This window comes from Geotrypetes seraphini, chromosome 19 (assembly GCF_902459505.1).
Source record: "Geotrypetes seraphini chromosome 19, aGeoSer1.1, whole genome shotgun sequence".
Taxonomy (NCBI): domain Eukaryota; kingdom Metazoa; phylum Chordata; class Amphibia; order Gymnophiona; family Dermophiidae; genus Geotrypetes; species Geotrypetes seraphini.
Window position 1 is genome coordinate 25,899,973 of NC_047102.1, and position 23,590 is coordinate 25,923,562.

General features: G+C 46.6%; 1 protein-coding gene across 8 annotated transcripts in view; it reads left to right on the top strand.

Moving 5' to 3' along the window:
• Positions 1-23,590, top strand: part of USH1C (USH1 protein network component harmonin) — a 154,956-nt gene that overhangs the window by 78,020 nt on the left and 53,346 nt on the right. For all 8 annotated transcript variants that reach the window (XM_033928390.1, XM_033928393.1, XM_033928396.1 and 5 more), the window contains exons 11-14: positions 10,962-11,018; positions 13,252-13,394; positions 18,167-18,232; positions 23,026-23,150. In XM_033928390.1, the coding sequence (XP_033784281.1) occupies positions 10,962-11,018; positions 13,252-13,394; positions 18,167-18,232; positions 23,026-23,150 (391 nt within the window). The remainder of the gene's footprint in view (positions 1-10,961; positions 11,019-13,251; positions 13,395-18,166; positions 18,233-23,025; positions 23,151-23,590) is intronic.

Sequence of the window (23,590 nt, forward strand, 5' to 3'; positions counted from 1 at the left end):
AAAAAAACCAACGACTTCCTGCTTGTGCTGAGCCGTGCTGTGTTCGTGTGGCTTTCAGTGCGATTACCAGCTGTTACCCGACTGCAGTTAGAGCGGGGGACCGGTTGGTGAGTAACTTGGTTTGCTGTCTGCCTCCTCTTGCGTTCGGTCGTTCGGGTCGTTCCGGCGGTAGCGGGGGGTGGGCGGAGTCGGCGCGGCGGCGTGTTACCGCGTTTGTGAAAAAAAAAAAAAAAAAAGTTTTTTGTATCGCCGTTTTTAGCGATGGCAGCAGAGGCTACTCAGCGGTGCTCGCGCTGTGGGAAGCGCCGAGCACTGTCGGGCTTCTGCTCTGCAGGGTGTGGGGATACACCGGCAGAAGATGCCTTCCTGCAAGCGTGTGAGTTAGACATCTCCCGTGTCAGCGGGGCACGGTCTACTTCCCCGGGCCTCGAGGGCGACTCGGGGGGACGGCAAGGCTCTGCCGCGGCTGAGGGGAGGTCAGCAGCGGTCGGGGAGCCAGGGTCGCTAGGGGACGGCGCGGCTGCGCGCCCTAGCAGTGATCAGGCCGGTTCTTCTTTAATGGGGGTGAGTTCCTTCTCCCCGGAGTTTATTATGCTATTGCACCGAGCTTTTCTGCTACAGGGCTCGCAGCCGGCCCAGTCGGTACCGGCGACCTGGCCGTCCCTCCCTGGGCCTTCTACCTCCACGGGCTTATCCGGTGCTAATGCCGGCCCGACTACGGGGCCTGTGCTGTCGCCTGGGCGGTCGCAGGGGGCGAAGAAACGCAGACTCGCGACCGTGGACGCGGAGGGTAATCTTCCCTTATCACCTTTCTCCCTTCCTGAATCATTAGAGGAAGGGGAGGTCTTAGATTGGGAGGCAGAGGATCCCCCGGGCAGGGAAGTTGATGATCCTTCTGCGCTCCGGCTGTTTCATAGAGAGGAGCTGGCGTCCTTGATTTCCAAGGCTTTGCAGGGTTTAAATATCTCTCAGGAGGATGCTAAGGTGTCGGGTAACCCCCTGATGGCAGGTACGCGTAAGCCACCTAGGTCCTTTCCGGTGCATGAAGCCATGCAGGAGCTGATCTCGGCGCAATGGGATACGCCGGAGGCCAGTTTACGAGTGGCAAAGGCCATGCGGCTCCTGTATCCGGTTGACCCGACCGAACTTGAAAAGTTTCGGTTACCTAGGGTGGACGCTTTGGTGGCAGCGGTAACGAAAAAGACTACCTTGCCGGTGGAAGGGGGGGTGACACTAAAGGATGCGCAGGATAGGAAGATTGAATCTTCACTAAAAATGTCCTTTGAAGTAGCTGCGGTTACCTTACAGGCCGCTATTTGCAGCTCGTATGCGGTGAGGACATGTTTGCAGTGGTCACAAGGGATGACCGATAATTTAATGGAGTCCGGGGGTTCTGTCCCTTCGGAACTGGCTGATTTGGAGTCAGGCTTGGCCTATTTGGCAGACTCCTTATATGACATTGTTCGAGCATCTGCGAAACAGATGTCTCTGTCAGTGGTATCGCGCAGATCCTTATGGCTCCGACATTGGGCAGCAGATGCTGCATCCAAGCTTAGGCTGGTGAGACTCCCTTTTAAGGGAGGTTTATTATTTGGAGAGGACTTAGAGAGATTGGTGAAAGATTTTGGGGATACCAAAACACAGCGTCTACCGGAGGATAGGGCTAGGCCCCCGGTGAGGTCCTCCTCGTCTAGACCGCGCTTCAGAGATGTGAGGCGGTCCAGGCCTGGTAAACCATTCTTCAGATCAGCATATGGTTCTTTCTCTGCGGCGAGGCCTAGGTTTCAGCAGAGGAGTTCCTTTCGTACGACGAAACCCTCTTCAGGTCAGCCAACACGTACCCCACCAAGTCGCACTCCGCAATGACGGTGGCTTGGCTCCCTCCGCCCTTCCCTTAGGGGGCCGGCTTTCGGCGTTCCGGGCGGAGTGGGCCACAATCACGTCAGATCAGTGGGTGTTGGACATTGTTCGGGAAGGGTACAAGTTGGAGTTCGCCTCTCCCGTCGAAGATTCTTTCTTGGTGTCCCCGTGCCATGGGGCGGCCAAGGGAGAGGCGGTCCGCATGACTCTTCAGGGGCTGCTCGATCTGGGGGCGGTGGTACCGGTACCCCCGGAAGAGGTAGGCCGCGGGATATATTCCCTGTACTTCATTGTTCCAAAGAAGGGGGGGTCGTTCAGACCGGTGCTGGACCTCAAAGTGGTCAACAGATTTCTCAATGTTCGCCATTTCCGGATGGAGACGGTACGCTCGGTCATTGCGGCAGTTCGACCGGGAGAGTTCCTCACGTCCCTAGATCTCAAGGAGGCGTACCTACATATCCCGATCTGGCCTCCGCATCAGCGGTATCTAAGGTTTGCGATTCTTGGCCAGCACTATCAGTTTCGGGCAATGCCCTTTGGCCTGGCGACGGCTCCCCGCACCTTTTCCAAAGTCATGGTCGTGGTAGCAGCCTCTCTTCGCAAGGAAGGGATTCGGGTACACCCTTACTTAGACGACTGGCTGATCCGCGCCTCGTCCAGACAGGAGAGTTTGTCGGTTACTCAGAGGGTAATATCTCTCCTTCAGTCGTTAGGGTGGATCGTCAATTTTCCCAAGAGTTTTCTGTCCCCGTCGCAGTCTTTGGTACATCTGGGGGTCAGATTCGACACTGCTCTGGGGAGAGTATTTCTACCCCGAGACCGGGGAGAGAAATTGCAGGCTCAGATTCGCCTACTTCTCGGGTCGCCCAGACCTCGGGTTTGGGATTATGTGCAGGTTTTGGGCTCCATGGTAGCGACTCTGGAGGTGGTCCCCTGGGCTCGGGGCCACATGAGACCCTTACAACAGTCGCTTCTCTCTCGCTGGTCCCCAGCTTCTCTGGACTACAATGTGCGTCTCCGATGGAGTCCTCGGGCGGCTCGCAGCATGCAATGGTGGCTACACGAGTTGCACCTGTGGCGGGGCATGCCGTTAGCCACACCGGAGTGGGTGGTGGTGACGACGGATGCCAGTCTGAGGGGCTGGGGGGCCCAGTGCCTGCAAGCATCGGTGCAGGGAGTGTGGTCCTTAGAGGAAGCACAGTGGCCCATCAATTTGTTGGAGTTAAAAGCGATCAGATTGGCGCTGAGGGCTTTTCAATCCCTGATTCAGGACAGACCGACCAGAATCTTTTCGGACAGTGTCACGGCGGTAGCATATGTCAATCGTCAGGGGGGCACTCGGAGTCCGCAGTTGGCCGAAGAGGCAAGGATATTGTTTCAGTGGGCAGAAGGGCATGTTCCGCTTCTGTCGGCGGCATACATTGCAGGTCACGAAAACGTGCAAGCGGACTTCCTCAGCAGAAATCTTCTAGATCCGGGCGAGTGGGAGTTGTCGGCTCGAGCGTTCGACCTGCTAGTCCGTCGGTGGGGGTTGCCAGAGTTGGATCTCATGGCTTCGTCCCGCAATGCGAAGTTGCCTCGCTTCTTCAGCAGGCGCACGGAGACGGGCTCGGAGGGGGTGGACGCGTTGGCCCTCCCATGGCCTCCAAATTCCCTTCTGTATGTGTTCCCGCCTTGGCCCATGATAGGGCGGGTGTTACAACGCATCGCTCTCTTTCACGGCAGGGTGATCCTGCTGGCTCCGGATTGGCCGCGTCGACCGTGGTACGCAGATCTCGTTCAGTTTTCAGTAGGCGATCGGGTGACGTTCCAGGTAACTCCGGACTTACTAACTCAGGGCCCAATCTGGATGGAAGATCCGGCCCGCTTTGGTCTTACGGCCTGGCTCTTGAGCGGTCAAGGCTAAAGAAGAAGGGCTATTCGGAGCAGGTGATTGCCACGCTTCTTAAAGCTAAGAAGATTTCGACTTCGACCTCCTATGCGAGAGTCTGGAAGATTTTTGATGCTTGGTGCGGTCGACAGGGAATCGCGCCCTTCCATGCATCTCTGGCGGCTATTCTTGCCTTTCTGCAGGAAGGCGTAGAGAAAGGATTAGCCTATAACTCTTTAAGGGTTCAGGTGGCGGCCCTTGCCTGTTACAGGGGCCGGGTGGCTGGCGCGTCGCTGGCGTCGCAGCCGGACGTGGTCCGTTTCCTCAAAGGGGTTCACCATATCCGCCCGCCGGTAAGGCGAATTTGTCCTTCCTGGAATCTTAAACTCGTCCTGGGGAGGTTGCAGGGGGCACCTTTTGAACCCCTGTCAGCGGCCACTTTGAAGGATGTCACGCTGAAAACAGTGTTCTTGGTGGCAATGGCTTCGGCGAGGCGAGTATCGGAGCTTCAGGCGCTTTCTTGCAGAGAACCCTTCTTACGTTTTTCTGAGACGGGGGTGTCAGTGCGGCCGGTGCCGTCCTTCCTGCCTAAGGTGATTTCTTCATTTCATGTGAACCAGAGTGTATTCCTCCCGTCCTTCCGGAAGGAGGATTAGGGTAAACGATTTTTGTCTTTGCGTCGACTGGATGTGCGGCGTATGCTTCTCCATTATTTGGGAGTGACGAATGATTTTCGTAGGTCGGACCATCTCTTTGTATTGTTCGCGGGTAAGAACAAGGGGATGGCGGCGTCTAAAGCGTCCATTGCGCGTTGGGTCAAGGAGACGATTGCTTCGGCTTATGTGTTGACAGGTAAGAAAGTACCGGAGCACCTTCATGCTCATTCCACTCGGGCATTGGCTACGTCTTGGGCGGAGTCCGGGGGGATGTCTTTGGAGGAAATTTGCCGAGCGGCCACTTGGTCGTCGGGTAATACCTTTTCGAAGCATTATCGCTTAGACGTAGCAGCCAGTGCGGAGGCAAGTTTTGGCACTGCGGTACTGGCGGAGGCGGCATTGGCGTCCCACCCGGTTTGAGTTTGCTTTGCTACATCCCACTAGTCTGGATTCATCTGCTGCTTTGCTATGGAAGGTAAAATTATGGTCTTACCTGTTAATTTTCTTTCCTTTAGAAGCAGCAGATGAATCCAGAGCCCCTCCCCAAGGGCACTGTATGTGTGTAGGGTGTTTGTTTATGGTTTCAGTTGGGATATGGTTGGTAATTGTATTATTTAGGGGCCCATTTTCTACTGGAATGAAGTTTTGGGGATGCTCATGCTCCTTTCGGGCTGCTTGGGCAAAATGCATAACTGAAGTAACAAGAGGAACACCAGGCTTTAAGGCCAACTGTTAATCAGTTCTCTATCTCCACCTGCTGGTCGATGTGAGCTATACCCACTAGTCTGGATTCATCTGCTGCTTCTAAAGGAAAGAAAATTAACAGGTAAGACCATAATTTTACCTTAATAGCAACTAAGGGCCTCTTCTATCAAACTGCGCTAGCAGTTTGTAGCGCGGTGAACCACGCTGAATGGCCCGTTCTGCTCCCGACGCTCTAGTTTGGACAGACAGGTAGGACATATAGAGGTTTGGGGAGTTCCAGAGAGAATGATAGGATTGGCAAAGGTAATGTTACAGTCCCTGAGGATTGCAGGGTGATCAGTGTAATGCCAGTCTTTAAATAGGGCTCCAGGGTAATCCAGGAAACTTCAGACTCATGACCTTGACATATGTACCAGAAAGCCATTATTGGCTGTAGAGATAGATAGGGCTTAATGAGGCAGAGCCCACATGGATGTAGCAAAGGAAGTCTTGCCTTACCCAATCTGTTAGATTATGTTGAAGATGTTAATAAACATGTGGATCAAGGTGAGCCTGTTAATGTGGCTGTTTAGATTGTAAGCTCTTTCGAGCAGGGACAGTCTTCCTTGTGACTCTACAGCGCTGTGTATGTCTGGTAGCTCTGTAGAAATAATTAATAGTAGTACCGTATTTTCACGCATATAACGCGCGCGTTATACGCGTTTTTACCTACCGCGCATACCCCTCGCGCGTTATATGCGTGAGCGCGGTATACGAAAGTTTTCAAACATAGTTCCCACCCCGCCCGACGCCCGATTCACCCCCCCAGCAGGACCACTCGCACCCCCACCCCGAACGACCACTCGCACGCGCTCCCACCCGCACCCGCATCCACGATCGGAGCAAGAGGGAGCCCAAGCCCTCTTGCCCGGCCGACTCCCCGACGTCCGATACATCCCCCCCCCCCGCAGGACCACTCGCACCCCCACCCCGAAGGACCGCCGACTTCCCGACAATATCGGGCCAGAAGGGAGCCCAAACCCTCCTGGCCACGGCGACCCCCTAACCCCACCCCGCACTACATTACGGGCAGGAGGGATCCCAGGCCCTCCTGCCCTCGACGCAAACCCCCCTCCCCCCCAACGACCGTCCCCCCCCCCCAAGAACCTCCGACCGCCCCCCCAGCCGACCCGCGACCCCCCCTGGCGACCCCCACGACCCCCCCACCCCCCTTCCCCGTACCTTTGGAAGTTGGCCGGACAGACGGGAGCCAAACCCGCCTGTCCGGCAGGCAGCCAACGAAGGAATGAGGCCGGATTGGCCCATCCGTCCTAAAGCTCCGCCTACTGGTGGGGCCTAAGGCGCGTGGGCCAATCAGAATAGGCCCTGGAGCCTTAGGTCCCACCTGGGGGCGCGGCCTGAGGCACATGGGCCCAACCCGACCATGTGCCTCAGGCCGCGCCCCCAGGTGGGACCTAAGGCTCCAGGGCCTATTCTGATTGGCCCACGCGCCTTAGGCCCCACCAGTAGGCGGAGCTTTAGGACGGATGGGCCAATCCGGCCTCATTCCTTCGTTGGCTGCCTGCCGGACAGGCGGGTTTGGCTCCCGTCTGTCCGGCCAACTACCAAAGGTACGGGGAAGGGGGGGGGGGGGGTCGTGGGGGTCGCGGGTCGGCTGGGGGAGCGGTCGGAGGTTCTTGGGGGGGGCGGTGGTTGGGGGGGGGGGGGGTTTGCGTCGAGGGCAGGAGGGCCTGGGATCCCTCCTGCCCGTAATGTAGTGCGGGGTGGGGTTAGGGGGTCGCCGTGGCCAGGAGGGTTTGGGCTCCCTTCTGGCCCAACTACCAAAGGTACGGGGAAGGGGGGTGGGGGGGTCGTGGGGGTCGCCAGGGGGGGTCGCGGGTCGGCTGGGGGGGCGGTCGGAGGTTCTTGGGGGGGGGCGGTCGTTGGGGGGAGGGGGGTTTGCGTCGAGGGCAGGAGGGCCTGGGATCCCTCCTGCCCGTAATGTAGTGCGGGGTGGGGTTAGGGGGTCGCCGTGGCCAGGAGGATTTGGGCTCCCTCCTGGCCCGATATTGTTGGGGAGTCGGCGGTCCTTCGGGGGGAGGGATGTATCGGACGTCGGGGGGGGGGGGCATCAGGCTTTCAGGATGGGGACAGACCTTCAAGGGGGGACAGTGCACGGAAGTCAGGGGGGGGTGAACGGAGAGTCGGGACAGCGCACGGAGAGGCGGGGCAGTGCACGGAAGTCAGGGGGGTGAACGGAGAGTCGGGACAGCGCACGGAAAGTCGGGGCAGTGCACGGAAGTCAGGGGGGGCGAACGGAGAGTCGGGACAGCGCACGGAAAGTCGGGGCAGTGCACGGAAGTCAGGGGGGGGGTGAACGGAGAGTCGGGACAGCGCACGGAGAGGCGGGGCAGTGCACGGAAGTCAGGGGGGTGAACGGAGAGTCGGGACAGCGCACGGAAAGTCGGGGCAGTGCACGGAAGTCAGGGGGGTGAACGGAGAGTCGGGCAGCATGCGCGGTATAATCGTGAGCGCGTTATACCAAAGTTTTTGTGCTTATCATCGTGATTTCTGCGCGCTATACACGTGTGCGCGTTTTATACGGGTGCGTGTTATTTGCGTGAAAATACGGTAGTTCAAGTACCTGGGAGAAACCCAAAGAGTGGCAACATTCCAGAGCGGGTATTGTGATGTCATAATAATCAAATCCAATCAGCAGTATAACTACTCAAGACCCTTGAAAAAAGGCCAACAAAAAATCAGAAAGATCCCAACGTGCTCATAAATAGAGATGAAGACTATATATCTCAAGTGCCCAAAGCCAGTTACCAGAGCGAGTCATAGTTACTAGGCTTATAGAAGGGCTATCATTGATAAACTTCTTATTTTCAATATGAGTAGTATATTTATTTGGCTATTGCTTAATATACCGTGATATTATTTAACTTATGCTGTATAATACTTAGCTCGGGTCTAGTATATTGCCCGGCTTTCCTCCCGACGGAAGGTCTCCATATATTAAGCAATAGCCAAATATATATACTGCTCATAGAGAAAATAAGACGTTTATCAATGATAGCCCTTCTATAAGCTTAGTAACTATGACTCGCTCTGGTAACTGGCTTTGGGCACTTGATATATATAGTCTTCATCTCTATTTATGAGCACATTGAGATCTTTCTGATCTTTTGTTGGCCTTTTTTCAAGGGTATTGTGATGTCATAATGCCACATTCCACCAGTGCTTAACCCTTTCAGGACCAAGGGACATATTTGTCCCATAACTTTAAAATCCTATAAATTTTGATTGGGATAGTCTACAGTTCTAAATTTGATATGTACGGATTCCATATGATACTGCCTTTATGTAAACAAACTGGTTCCGACATTCATTCATTAGCGTCGTTTCCAGATTGACGAGAAGATTCACTTGCCACACTGTCCATAAGCCAGAAATGTGATTTAAAAAAAAAAAAATAATGATATTTCACAAAAAAAATCAATTTTTTGGCATCTGCAAGCCCTTTTTACCATAAAAATGTCGTCAAAACCACAAAAATTGGCCTACGATCCTTATGGTCCTGAAAGGGTTAAGAGATAAACTCATCAGTGATGTCGCAATGGCTTGATTGCCCTATATTTGTCTCACTTTTATTACATATAGCAGCGCTTTTTTGACTTCTAGAGACTTTTCTTCTTTCTATAATTAAGGGGAGAAGTTATCAACATTGACTCTTATTAAGATGTGCTATTTTACTGTTAACCCCAGTTATTAGTAACTGTTCCCCTTAACTGTATCCATGACATCCTGTTTGTCTGTTTAGATTGTAACCTCTTTTAAGCAGAAACTGTCTTCTTCTTTGTGACTCTGTACAGCGCTGCGTACGTCTGGGAGCGCTTTAGAAATAATAGTAGTAGTAGGTTACTTCCAACAGGAGCGGCCATTTTAGAGTCATAAACATCTAAAATATGAAAGGTTCCTCATAGGCACATGAACTTTGTTATCAAATAGCAAAATAAATGTTTATGTGCCAGAAATAAACCTTTTTTTTTTTCTCTGAGGCTGTTGCTGAGCCCGATATACTTTGCCAGTCTCACATTCATGGAAGACATCAACAATTGGGAAATTAAGGGCGAGACCTCACCTGATCCCTCCAGTGGAGTATTGCTCAATAGGAGCACCTTTCTAAAATCTAGATTTCCAAGGTAGCAAGTGTAAATCCCAACATTGAACTTTTTGGGCCGTTGAAATGAAACATTGTTAGTGTTTTAATGTTATTACTGTTTTTAAGTGTGTTTTTACTACAATGCATTAGAAAATAGATCTATTGCATTTTAACACAGGACTTTCCTATGTGTTAAGCCCATTTCTAATGCAGCAGTATTTACATTACATTAGTGATTTCTATTCCGCCGTTACCTTGCGGTTCAAGGCGGATTACAAAAAGGATCTATCTGGCCATTTCCAGAGGAATTCTAGAATAGTTAGGGAGTAGTCAACTTGGTTCATAGGGATGAAGTAGTTCTTGTGGCGTTGGGTTGTTTTAGAGAGTGGGGAGGCGTTAGGTTGGTTTCGATTGTTGGGTATCGGGGATTTTTTTAATAGTATGGTTTTTATTTCTTTTCTAAATGTTCTGCAGTCAGGGGTCATTATCAGCAAAGTAGAGAGTTGGCGGTCTAATCTCGCTGCTTGTGTGGCCAGGAGGCCATTATACAGTTTTTTCCGTTTGACTTCTCTGATTGGGGGGTATGTGAATGGAGCATGGGTTCTCCTTTGTCTGGTTGCTACCTTCTTTTTGCTTATTTGAAGATAAGTGTTTTTTCATTTCTTCTTGACAATTATTACTGTATAAGGAAGGTTTAGGGACTGTGAGTGCTATGACGGTCCCTGTTGTACAACCGGTGCTTGTACTTTTAACGGTACTTTATGCCCGGATCGGTTGGTGACTGAGCACTTCACTTAGATTAATGAATATTTATTACTATTATACAGCATATTGTATTTTTTAGATATATATTGGTTCTATAACTTGTGGAGTATTTTCATGAAATTGTAGTATTTATTTTTGAAAAGTAATAGTAAGAAATACAGCAACAGACAAGCAAGCTGCATTTAAAGAGGAGGCAATTAAATGAGCCAAAGCTGGATCATTGGCTTTGCTAGCCCTCTTGCCATCCTGTAATTGACCCAAATAAGTGAGGGTTGTGATTGCTGTGGTTGTTTCCAGTTTGCCTCACTTTTTCATCTTCTGTATCCCACTTCCTGGACTTCTCCACACCTTACTTAGGGCTGACTCTGACCCACCCCTGCCTCTCGGACCTCTCCACACCTTACTTTTAAAGCCTTGTGGTCTCATGGTGAAGCGGGGCAGGCGTGATCTTCCAGCACTTCTGCCCTGTGCAGAGCCATGAACAAAAATGGCTGCCATGAGTTCCTGCTGTATTCTCGCAAAACCTCGGGAACTCACAGCAGACATTTTTGTTTGTGGCTCTGCACAGGGCAGGAGACTAGGAAGATCTCTCCTTTCCCACTTCACCACTAGACCACCAGGCTTTACAAGTAAGGTGTGGTGTGGTCCGGGAGGGAGGCGGGGTGGGTCAGGGTTTAGAAACTCATGAATAGCTGAAGTCACGAGTCCTAAACCCGTGAATATGAAGTGGGGGCCTGTATATCTCTAGTGCATAAACTATCTGCCATATGATTGTCCTCATGCAGTGTATCTTAGCTCTTTTCATCTCACTGTATACATTTTTTATTTTATTTGAAACTTACATTGTCAATTTGTGATCAGGATTGTGGGCTAGAGAATATGTCGGATTACATTTTTGTGTCGGAAGTCTGTTTCACCATGGTCATTAATCACTGTAATTCACTGTCTTTTTCTTCTGCAGGCTGTGAGAGTGCTGAAAAGCAGTCGTACCCTGACCATCACCGTAGTGGCAGGAGCAGTAAGTAGCCTGTCCGCAACGCCAATAAACCTAGACCAACTGAAATGTCAGCTGGAGCAAAGCTGATGTCTTTCCAGATAGTGTTTACTGTCTTCCCCTTTGGGGCTCCTTTTACAAAGCCACTCTAGTGATTCCTGTGTGACAAATATGATGAAACCTGTAGGAATAGAATTGTCTTTGACGCATTTGCCACATAGGAATCGCTAGCATGGCTTTGTAAGAGGAGCCTCCTTTTAATTAGTCTAGCAAATAATGCCTGTCAACAAATGCATCCGTTGAAAATCAGGGGTGGGAAATTTCATGGCGACACCAGAAAATATTTCTTCACCGAAAGGATGGTTGATCGCTGGAATAATCTTCTGAACAAACTGAGTGAGTGGGCAAAAAAATGGCAGATGAGCTTCAATGTGGAGAAATGTAAGGTCTTGCACATAGGGAAGGGGAACTCCATGTACAGCTATACGATGGGAGGGAGGGTACTCGGGGAAAGCAGCCAAGAAAGAGATCTGGGGGTATTGGTGGATAACACAATGAAGCAGGCGGCACAATGTGCAGCAGCCTCAAAAAAAGCGAACAGAATGTTGGGCATTATCAAAAAAGGTATCACTACCAGAACAAAATAAGTTATCCTGCCACTGTATCGAGCAATGGTGCGCCCGCATCTGGAATACTGCGTCCAATACTGGTCGCCATACCTCAAGAAGGACATGGCAATACTCGAGAGGGTCCAGAGGAGGGCAACGAGGATGATAAAGGGTATGGAGAACCTTTCATATGCCGAACGGTTGGACAGGCTGGGGCTCTTTACCCTGGAGAAGCGGAGACTGAGAGGGGACATGATAGAAACTTATAAAATCATGAAAGGCATGGAAAAGGTGGAGAGGGACAGATTCTTTAGACTAGCAGGGACAACTAAAACAAGAGGTCATTCAGAAAAACTGAGAGGGGACAGATTCATAACGAATGCAAGGAGGTTCTTCTTCACTCAGAGGGTGGTGGACACCTGGAACGCGCTTCCCGGAGAGGTGATAGGACAGAGTACAATTCTGGGGTTCAAAAAGGGACTGGATGATTTCCTGGAAGCAAAGGGGATAACAGGGTACAGATAGAGGTTTACCTTACAGGACATTGAGCGAATAGGGTATGGATATTTTAGGTTAGGTAGGGAACACTTTCAGGTCATGGACCTGGGGGGCCGCCGCAGGAGCGGACTGCCGGGCACGATGGACCCCTGGTCTGACCTGGCAGAGGCAACGCTTATGTTCTAACAGGTAATTGAGGCCAGCAGCGTGCCAGATTTTAAGAAAAGATGGGATTGGCATGTGGGATCTCTTCATGGAGGTAGTTAGGGGGTGGGCCATTAGTGTGGGCAGACTAGATGGGCCGTGGCCCTTTTCTGCCGTCATGTTCTATATTTCTATGTTTCTATATTCAAGGCCCTGGTAATAGCAAATAAAAGAATCTACGCCACCACCCCAGCCTAAATAGGATCCAAGCTACCTTTGTACACCCTCATCTGCCTCCTCCACTCAGAAACGGAGAAATGCCTGTGCATCCCCCCAGGAAGGTCTCGCGTGTCAGAAACTGCCCGCAAACATTCCTACAGCCACTTCATCCCTCAACTCTGGAACCAACTCCCCCCGCAAATCAAATTACAGAGCTCATTGATGACCTTCCGGAAAGCAGTGAACTAAAAATCCAGCTGCAATCGACCACCCTTCCCCCCCACTTAAATACCCCCTTCTTTTCTGCTCTCTTTTCTCCATTCTTGTACTTAAGTTGCTGCATAGTCATTGTACTGTCCTAATGTATTCCACTGTGAATGTTGGCTTGTAACCCGTTCTGAGCTACTGGGAGGACGGGATAGAAATCGAATTGCATAAATGAATAAATAAGTTCTAGGCATGCGTACACAACTCACATATCCATAGATTCTACATGTGACATCCAAATTAGCTATTAGCTAACAAGACAATAACAGAAATGAATCGATGTCAATGAATTTTTGCAGTTAATTGGCACTAATTACATTTTACATAGATTTTAAATATGAGGGGGGATAGAAAGGCGCCTTGGGGAACACCATATTTGAAAGGTGTGGGGTCAGATTTGTAGCTAGCTATCTATTTCCTGTATAGTTTGAAAATTGCCTTCAATATGTTCTTGACAGAAAATATCATGAAGCACTTAGTTGCACGTTTTGCATTTATTTCCCTTTGCTTCATGATTACAGGGAAGAGAGCTGTTCATGACGGAGGATGAGAGGTTGATAGAGCGGCGACGCCATGAACTAGAACGCCAGGAGCTAATGCATCAGAAGAGACTGGCGCTGGAGACCAACAAAATACTTAAAGAACAACAAGAGAAAGAGAGATTGTAAGCAACTTAAGTGTCTGCGTCTAAGAAAAACAGGTCTTTTGGGGGGAGGACATTTGGCTTAGAGTGTGGATCAAAATCAGTTCTGGAGCACCCACAATCAGTCTGGTTTTCAGGATATTTGCAAAATTACACAAGAGATAAATTTGCAAGCAATTAAGGCAGTGTTACAGTAAACTAATGCAAATTATAATAAATACATAATTTTGGTATTTTAACACCTGTTAAAAAAACAAATACGAGTATTATACATTGTTCCCTCGATATATGTACCTTAGAACACATATTTATTTGGATTTTAGCTCAAAATTATTAATCCCAATGCATTATCACATCATTAGATTACTGCATCAGGTTTACATGGGATTTTTTTAATCACAGGAGTGAAGTAAAATGTGTTCTAAATATTGCTGCATGCTTTAACTGTCGTTTTGTTATATCAGGGCTGAACAGAGCTCCACCACCTCATTTGCAAGGAAGTACCTGCAGATTTGCCTTATGGATATCCTGAAAACCTGACTTGGTTAACGTGCCTCAAGACAGGTTTGGAAACCACTAGTCTAGAGGTTGCCCGCCCATACAAATATGAAATTTGTTTTTACCCATCGGTTCAGATTTTGCAACATACCCCTTGGGTAGCAACATTTGCACCTACTGTGTTTTTCTGCCTGGCAGTCCAAGGGTTAAAAGAACACGGATATCCTACTTCTCAGACTTTCTGGAAGTGATCAAAGCATCCAGTATGAAAAATCAGCATAGAAAATACACCCTGACGGTCTTTCGTTTCAATTTCAGGATGTGAAAGAGTCTGTTTTGCACATGTAGATAAGGAATACAGGGAGTCGCTGGCTTGTGTTGTACCTGTGCATCTGCTAACACGCTATCTGTTTTACCTTTCTGTACAAATACGTCCTCCTTAACTGCTCAACCTGTTCATATCACGATTTTTATCATTCAGTAAATATTCTCCAAACGAAGATCTGACTTGTCTACACACTCATTTTCTCAGTGGTCAATTACAGATGTGAAAGGTGGACACTACAGAAGCAAGACAGAAAGAAGATTGCCTCATTTGAGCTTTTGTGCCGGAGAAGGATTTTAATCAAATCCACGCACAAATATTGAAATTATTATCAAGGTGCCAGAACATTCAATTTATAAATATAGCCAAAATATAAACTTATTTAAGGCTATGAAGCCACCTTGTATGTAATTTTCAAAAATATTTTTTAGAATTTTTTACCAATTTTTACCCGACCCTCAGTGGCACCACTCAGGACTCAAACTTCTCATTGTCCTGAGCTTTATGTGTCTGCTCGTCATCGGGACATTTTTCATAGAGCTTTCCGCTATTTATATTTCTATTTATGCTTTTCTTATAAAGATACTTTCTTATAAAGATAAATACTTAGCTTAAAATATGGCTAAGTCTTCTTGGTTAGAAATGTCAGCACTAATAAGGGTAAAAATTGGTAAAAAATTCTAAAAAATATTTTTGAAAATTACATATAAGGAGAAGGATTTTAGGCATGCTATGGACGGCCAGAAAAACTATCAAATCGATTCTGGAAGAGATCAAACCGTCTATTTCACTTGAAGCCCAAATGATGAAGTTACGACTTGTCTTATTTTGATCACACTGTCAGAAGAGAGAGATCATTGGAGAAGGACATCGTGTTTGGCAAGACCGAAGGAACCAGGCGGAGAGGGCAACCTGCAATCAGATGGCTGGACACATTGAAAACAATCATGGGGATGATGCTGGAGGACTAGCACAAAACCGATTTTCTTTTTTAGATCTGTCATTCATCAAGTTGCTAGGGCTTGAATACGAGCCGATGGCGCACCTAACAAAACAGCATTTATTTATAGTTTTAATTCCCTATAACACTTCGAGAGTATTACGGTCAACAGAACAACATCTATTGGTTGTTCCTTCTTTAAAAGTTATTAGTACACGACGTCACTCTATTTTCTCAGTTACAGCTCCCCTAGCTTGGAACGCCCTGCCAATTTACCTAAGAGAAGAAAGAATTCTAGACAAATTTAAGAGCAAACTTAAGGGCTTCCTTTTTAAAGACGCTTTTAGTGATTAACTGAATTCTTTTCGTTTTTAATATTTTATATTAAATTTCTTCCCCTTTTCCCAATGTTATTTTACCTTAATTGTTTCTTTTATATTGAATTGTATTTCTTCCTACAACTTTCCCTTTATTTGATCGTGTATGTAAAACAGTCTTGTTAGTTATGTTTAGTCATGTTATTTTATGTTATGTATTTTTACGATATTTTAATATGTTTAATATTAATTTTGTTAGTCATGTATGTTTCCCCTAACTTTGTAATTTTTAGCTGTACATCACTTAGAATCTGGAATAGGCGATTAATCAAATCTTATAAGAAACTTGGAAACTTGGATTGGTTGTTAATGGCTCATTAACATTCAGTTTGTTTGCACATATGGGATTCACACCGAAATCTGAGTGACCTTTATAGAAATCGGGGAATAGTTTATCAAGCTGCCTGCTGTAGTTTAGCTAGGCACCTGCATTCCTCACCACAAGAACATAAGAAGTTGCCTCCGCTGAGGCAGACCAGAGGTCCATCTTGCCCATCAGGCCTATTGCCTGAACAGTGGTCCCTGACTAATTTTGTAACTGCCTCTAATCCTATCCCTATAACCTACCTCTACTCCTATCTGTACCCCTCAATCCCTCCTATCTGTACCTATCCAAACCTTCTTTGAAGCCCTGTAGCGTGCTCCTGCTTATCACATCCTCCGGTAGCGCGTTCCAAGCTCACTGTAGTCTTCTAAGCCTGTTCCTCAGATTCTTGTCATGGTCCTATATTAGGGATCCCTCTACCAATGTGATTTTTTACAGTTTTTATTTATTTATACCTCGCCTTTCCCAAGGTGGGTCACAGTAGAGTACGTATACAAACAAAGTCACATACAGTACAACAAATCAACATCAATAAAATATAATAGGGATAATGTAAAGCCTCCTAAAATTACAAAGAGGCACATCAAAAAAACTATAAATTGAGTCCCATATTTCAGTTTACAGAAGAGGTGTTTCTTCAACATTTTCTTAAAACTACTCAAACTTGTTTGTTGCTGTAAATATCCCAGAAGTTTATTCCACTCCCGAGGACCCACACACGAAAATATGCTAGCTCTAGACACAGCTAGCGTGCACTAACTGCTAGCGCGTCCATAGGATAACATGCACACTTGGCGCACCTTTGAAAAAGAGGGGGATTAGTGGCAAGATACAATATATTTTGCTGCCAAAGCAAGAATACTATACGGAGTGGTCACATAACATCACGTCCCAAACAACTACATTGGATGCCATTTCCAGTTCAAAATCCTAACTTTGATACACAAGGTAGTCTTAGTTACGTGGAGGAGCATAATAATAAGGGACTGATTTTGTTAAAATGTGGGACAAGCTACTCCTGGTGCAGAAGGCGTGTCTAGTCCATCACCCTAAGTAGTAAAGGCTCGAGAGAAGAGGCAGGTTTTCTGAAGTAGAGGTAGCGTGAAATTAGACTAGCCCCTGTTGGAATAAATTCCTGTGCATGGGGGCTACTCCTGAGAAAACTGGTGCCCGACTTCAAGAATAAATGGGACATCTACGTGGGATCCCTACGAAGGTCGAGTTAAGAAATTGGGTCATTAGCACACAGAATTTACGGGTGGGTCAGTAGAGTGGGCAGACGTGATGGGCTATAGCCCTTTTCTGCCGTCATCTTTCTATGTTTCTAACTAGCCGCAGCTGTTTCACTGTTGGAATATGTAAGTCATCGTGAGTCACCGAGCGCAACATACACTGTGGTTCATATGGCAGAATGCTATCTATAAAATGTTTTGGTGCCTTATTGTGTATACAAAGATGCACCATGACAAGTAACTTATAAAGGATTCGATGTTCTAATTTGAACCAATACAAAGATATATAGCATTCTATATATAGCATTCTGTATATAGCATTCTTTCTTAATCGAAACAGAGTTCAAACAATCGCGTTCTGGGCTACCTACAGTGCACTCAGGTTGTGTCCAGCCAGGTGACAACACTGGGTTACCTGCTGGGTTACCGATTATGTTGCTGTCTAGATAGGTCTGTTTGTCTTTGTGTCCCCTAATTTTTACTTAAATACTTTTTAATACTTTTTTCGCAAACTACGTAGATTTTATTTTAAGATTTTGTGGTATATCAAATCTCAATCTTGAATCGACAAATTTCCATTAGGGAAGAGCGGGTCCCTGCCCCAGCCAGGAGTGATGGGGGATCTCCTTGACTCCCAAACAAAAGAAATACATGACTATTGTTTCCACATTCTTAATCCCTTAGCTTGGGTAGCTTGCATTTCTTCTGTATACAGCTGCAACATATAATGGAATTAGAAGCAGGTAGGTGCTCCTTATCCAGCCATTCCCCTCTCCTGTCATGTCTCCTTGCTCTATGTCCAAGCAGTAAAAAAATTCACATCCCTTTTGGAGCAAGCCAAGCCAGGAGACAAAGAGGAAGGGAGAAGAGTGGAGGGGAAAGCATCTCATTGTCAAGTTATTACTACCCTATTTGTATGAGGCATGGAGGAAGGGGCTTCCAAATACCTGTCCTTGAACTGCAAATTTCCAGTTATTTAAAAAAAAAAAAATGCTTTGGAAGCCTTCCTTTATAGTTGTTGCAGCTGATATATAGAACTGACTTTTCAAGAGTGAGAGAAATTTGGTACAAACAATATTTGTCTATTTATTTTTAGAAGAAAAATGGAAATATCTCAAAAGACTGCAGAAGAAGAAGAGAGATATCATAAGGAAATGGATAAGTAAGTAATTTGTGTATCTGTAAATATGAATTGTTACATATGAGTACCCTGTCAGGGTAATTCTATAAAGACCCGCCTAGTTTTAGGCAGCAGGAAGATGGTTTAGTCTTTAACCCCCAAATTGTAGACATGGCGCCTAATGTTGGGCATGCAAATGAAATTATAGAATAGGGTCAGTTATGGGCATAACATAATTGGCTAACTGGTGCAAAAATGGCACTTCATCGTATTTTTCGCTCTATAAGATGCACCTACATTTAGAGGAGGAAAAAAAAAGTTCTGAACCAAATGCCTGCCTGCCTGCCACCAGAAGGGGGACGGGGTACAGGGAAGGTCTAGTGGCAGGCCGGGACAGGGCAGGCAGGCCTAGTGGTCTAGTGGCAGGCATTCACGGAGCAGAGCGGGACCAGGAACGTAATAAGCTCGCGCCTGCCTCATGCTCCGCTCTGACGCTCGGATTTTCAGCTCGGGAGTCAGCGGAGGGAAGGGCAGGATCGCTGAAAGCTCCTGCCCTACAGCACTGGACAGCAGGATTTTTAGAAAGGTACGGTGGGGGGGGGTATTCGCTCCCTAAGACGCACCCTTATTTCCACCCACTTTTTGGGGGAAGAAAAAGTGCGTCTTATAGAGCGAAAAATACGGTAATTGAAAATAAGGATCAATAATTGGCCTTAACAAGCGCTAACTGACTTCTACTTTTACTACTACTACTGGTACTTATCATTTCTTTAGTGCTTCCAGATGTATGCAGTGCTGTGCATTAAACATGTAAGAGCCAGTCCCTGCTCAATAGAGCTTACAATAAGAACATAAGAATTGCCATACTGGGACAGACTAAAGGTCCATCAAGTCCAGTATCCTGTTTCAAACAGTGGCCAACCCAGGTCCCAAATACCTAGCTAGGTCCCAAATAGTAAAATAGATTTTATGCTGCTTATCATAAGAATAAGTAGGGGATTTCCCCAAGCCATCTCAATAATGGCCTATGGACCTCTCTTTTAGGAAATTATCTAAGCCTTTTTTTAAACCCCGCTGAGCTAACTGATTTCACCACTTTTTCTGACAATGAATTCTAAAGTTTAATTACACGTTGTGTGAAGAAATATTTTCTCTGGTTTGTTTTAAATCCACGACTTAGTAGCTTCATTGCATGTCTAGTATTCTAGTTCTAGTATTTTTGGAAAGAGCGAACAAGCGATTCACATCTACCCTTTCCACTCCACTCATCATTTTATAGACCTCTATCATATCACCCCTGAGCCGTCCCTTCTCCAAGAGGAAGAGCCCTAGCCTAGTCATCCCGTCCCTTTGATCATTTTTGTCGCCCTTCTTCTAATGAAACAGACAAACAGGACAAGGAGGGGTTAGAGAATTACAGAGGGAATGATAAAATAGACATTGGTAAGAGTTGGGAGTTATTGAATTTATTTATTATTAGTATTTATACACCACTTATAGCCTAAGTGGTTTACATTCAGGTACTCAAGCATTTTTCCCTTTCTGTCCTGGTGGGCTCACAGTCTATCTAATGTACTGGGGCAATAGGGGGATTAAGTGACTTGCCCAGAGTCACAAGGAACAATGTGGGTTTGAACCCACAACCTCAGGGTGCTGAAGCTATGGTTCTAATCACTGCGCCACACAAGCAGCCTCAAAAAAGTGGGCTTTTAGCCTAGATTTGAACATGGCCAGAGACTGAGCTTGACATACTGACTCAAGCAGTCTGTTCCAGGCATATGGTACCGCAAAATAGAAGGGCCGAATGTCTGTAGTTGGCAGTAGCGGAGGGGGGGCAAGTCAAAGGCGCAACGGCAATTGCACGCAGACATTTCAGCGCAATAACAATTGCACGCGTGACAACTCAGCGCAAGACAATTGCGCGAAATGACAATTGAGCGCAGTGGCAATTGCGCACAGTGAACTACAACACAGGCGTGCAAGTAGAGGAAATTTTAACAACACAGTCATGCGCAAGACGTTCACGTAAGGATGTAAGGAATGTCATTGTCATGCATGACTGCGTTTTGTAAGTGCATTTTTATCACTATGGTTACCTAGCCTCTTTGTGCTGAGAATATGAGTCACGTGAATGCATTTTCGTTACTATGGTTACGTTGGCTCTTTGTATACGTGCTAAGAACAGCAGAAAAAGTTTTGTGAAGTCACCCAACGTGTGGTGGACACCTGGAATGCGCTTCCAGAGAGCGTAATAGGGCAGAGTATGGTACTGAGGTTCAAGAAAGGATTGGACAATTTCCTGCTGGAAAAGGGGATAGAGGGGTATAGATAGAGGATTACTGCACAGGTCCTGGACCTGTTGGGCCACCGCGTGAGTGGACTGCTGGGCACGATGGACCTCAGGACTGACCCAGCGGAGGCATTGCTTATGTTCTTATGTTATGTTCTTAAGTCATGGAACAAAGATATCCTGCAGGGAAAAGAAAAACACAAATCAAGTTTTCAAGTTTCAAGTTTTATTAAATATTTGATGAATCGCCTATTACAAAATTTCTAGGCGATGTACATTTTCAAAATAAAAGTATTCAAGAGGCTAAAATATAACAAATATTGACATATTACACTATAAATTTCATCTAAAGCATACATGAGGGGTAAGGAATAGAATAAAGTTACAATGTTGGGTTAGAAAAAAGGGAAAAACAAAAGGCTAGGTATAACTTTATCAAAACACAAGCTAAGGCTGTCTCTAATGCAAATAAACACTTTGAAAATTAAAGAAAATCTATAAGTAAGTGATTTTAAAAGGAATAAAACAATACCAGTGGTAAACTTAGAATAAGATAAATAACAGAACTTACTGAATGTTACGTACCTCTAGTAGGTGGCCTGGTTGTATTAGCGGAAAGAACAGGTGAAAAAAACCCACAGCAAAAGAGAACGACCAGCAGGGGAGGGAAAGGGGGGGGGGGAATGAAGCAGGTTAGCTTTTATCAGAGGAATAGACACTGGGGGCATAGGAAGAAAGCATGAGGGGCAACAGACCAGAATACTGCAAACACAATATAGACCTGCGTGCTATTGTCTTGCGCTATAAAGACTTACGCGCATCTGACCGCGTGCATTTGCATGCATTTGTATTGCACGCAAATGACTATGAACCATAGTAGAGAAGGGTACAGATAAGAGATGCTTGATGAATGGAGTTCCTCGGGAGGAGCATAAGGAGAGGTCCTGAGGAGCTGCAGAGTGAATGCACATATAGGTTGATAAGAGGAGTTTGAACTGTATACGGAAATGGATAGGGAGCCAATGAAGTGACTTGAGAGGGGTAACCAGGGCAGGATTAACCAAAAGGCCAAGTAGGCATGGCCTAGGGCCCGAAATTATCAGAGGGGCCCGATGAAGGAGGGCATCAACATTGTTTTTTCCAAACGGCGATGGGCCCCTCCAGCATCGACAGAAAATAAGACAAGCAAGCAACGCGGGTAAGAAAGGCAACGGGAACTGTAATTGTGCAAGCAGTTCTGCTTGCCCAAAACTTCCCTCTGACTCAGCTTCCTGTTTCCGCCTGGGCGCATGGTGGGGTGGGGTGGGCCAGGGGGCCCAGTGTACTTGTGTGCCTAGGGGCCATCGATGAATTAATCCTGCCCTGGGGGTAACTTCTCTCATGCACATCTCCAAAGGGGCCAAGGGTGGATCAGGGGCATTCTTAGGATATAGTATCATTTGTGCACCCAACTGCCATTAGTTTGGCAGCAGCTTTTATTGGTTAGGCACCAACATTTCCACCAGCTTTTGGGAGGCATAAAGATAAAATATAACATCATGCTTCTTAACTGCGTAACCGTAAGTTCAACGCCTTTTGCAAAAGATTATAAATGAAAATAGCAAGAGAAGCATAATAGAACTAATTGGCCAGGTATTTTGAGAAAGAGATAGGTTTTCAACTGGGTTATATAACAAATCTGTTGGCCATATAGAAGGGAGCAGTACCATACACGACCTTATAGCAAAGACTGTGAGCCCACCGGGACAGATAGGGAAAATGCTTGAGTACCTGATTGTAAAAACCGCTTAGATAACCTTGATAGGCGGTATATAAAATCCTAATAAACTTGAAACAACCCAATTTAAACAAAGCATGAGCTTCCATCGGGAGCCAATGCAACTCGCGGTAGAACGCTTAACCATCCAAGGTCACTGCTTAAATAGGATCACTTACCTCTTTAAATGCTCACAGGCACGAGCAGCATCTTCCACTTGCTGCTCATGCCGGCCTTGGCACCCTTCCGACATCACTTCTTGGTCACAGGACTAGGGCGTGACGTCAGAAGGGACCCGAGGTGAGCACAAGCAGCAGAGGTACACGGAGGGTGGTGGGGGGTTTCAAGCAGCGGGGAAGAGTTTGGGGATGCTCAAGTGGGGGGGGGCGCACTGCACAATAATGCCTGCGCTAACCTTCCTCGCTATGTCACTGCTTGTAGCTGGTGAAGGGCTGAATATTGCACTTCACCATCTATGGTTTAGTCATCTTCGGAAATTCAGTGCCAGAGCCTGGAAATGGCCCTGCATTGAATTTCCAGGCTGTAATACTAGTGATGGTCAGCAAAATGCCAAGCACCACCAGCTGAATTTCAACCCCCATATATGTTGGAATGGGCTGCACTTAAGTCAACTTCTAGAGTGTCTGTTTTTAGGATGCTCTCTGCATCCTAGCAAGGTAGAGGTTAATAGCAGATGTAGAATTAGAGGATATAATCACTGTTCATCAGCTAACAAATCTGAAACAAGGAACATCCGGCCAACTAAATGGAATTGAACCTTCTTTTTAGGATTATTGCTGAGGAAGTGAAATTTAAAAGCGAATGGGAAGAAGACTGGGGACACAAAGAACCACCCAAGAGTCAAACATCTGTAATAGCAGAGGTGCATCAGCCACCACCTTCTAAGCATAAAAGTAAGTATTTTCAGGAAGCAAATGACATAATGCATCATTTTAATTTTTTCTTGCAGATGAAATCGTACAAGATCATCAGCACTGCATGATTTTGAAACTGGTATGTTAGGACTACCAAGCTTAAATTGCATTTCTTTTTTTAAAAAAAACCTCATGCAAACTGTTTTATTTATGAACCTCTTAAGGTTTCTGTTGTAGGTACGTGGAAATATGAACAGGAATGATCTTGAATTATTTTATCTTGTTTTAGAAACTAGTGAGGGAAGTTCCAGCGTTTCCCTATTCTCTCTTTATTTCAGATTTAAATCTAAGTTTCTATATTCTTTGATATACCATTTATTAAATAGATATCTAAACGGTTTACAATGAAAAGAGTTAAAAAAAACTAAATTAAAAATTAAAACATATCTTAAAAAAAAGAAAGGGGCATAAACAAAACT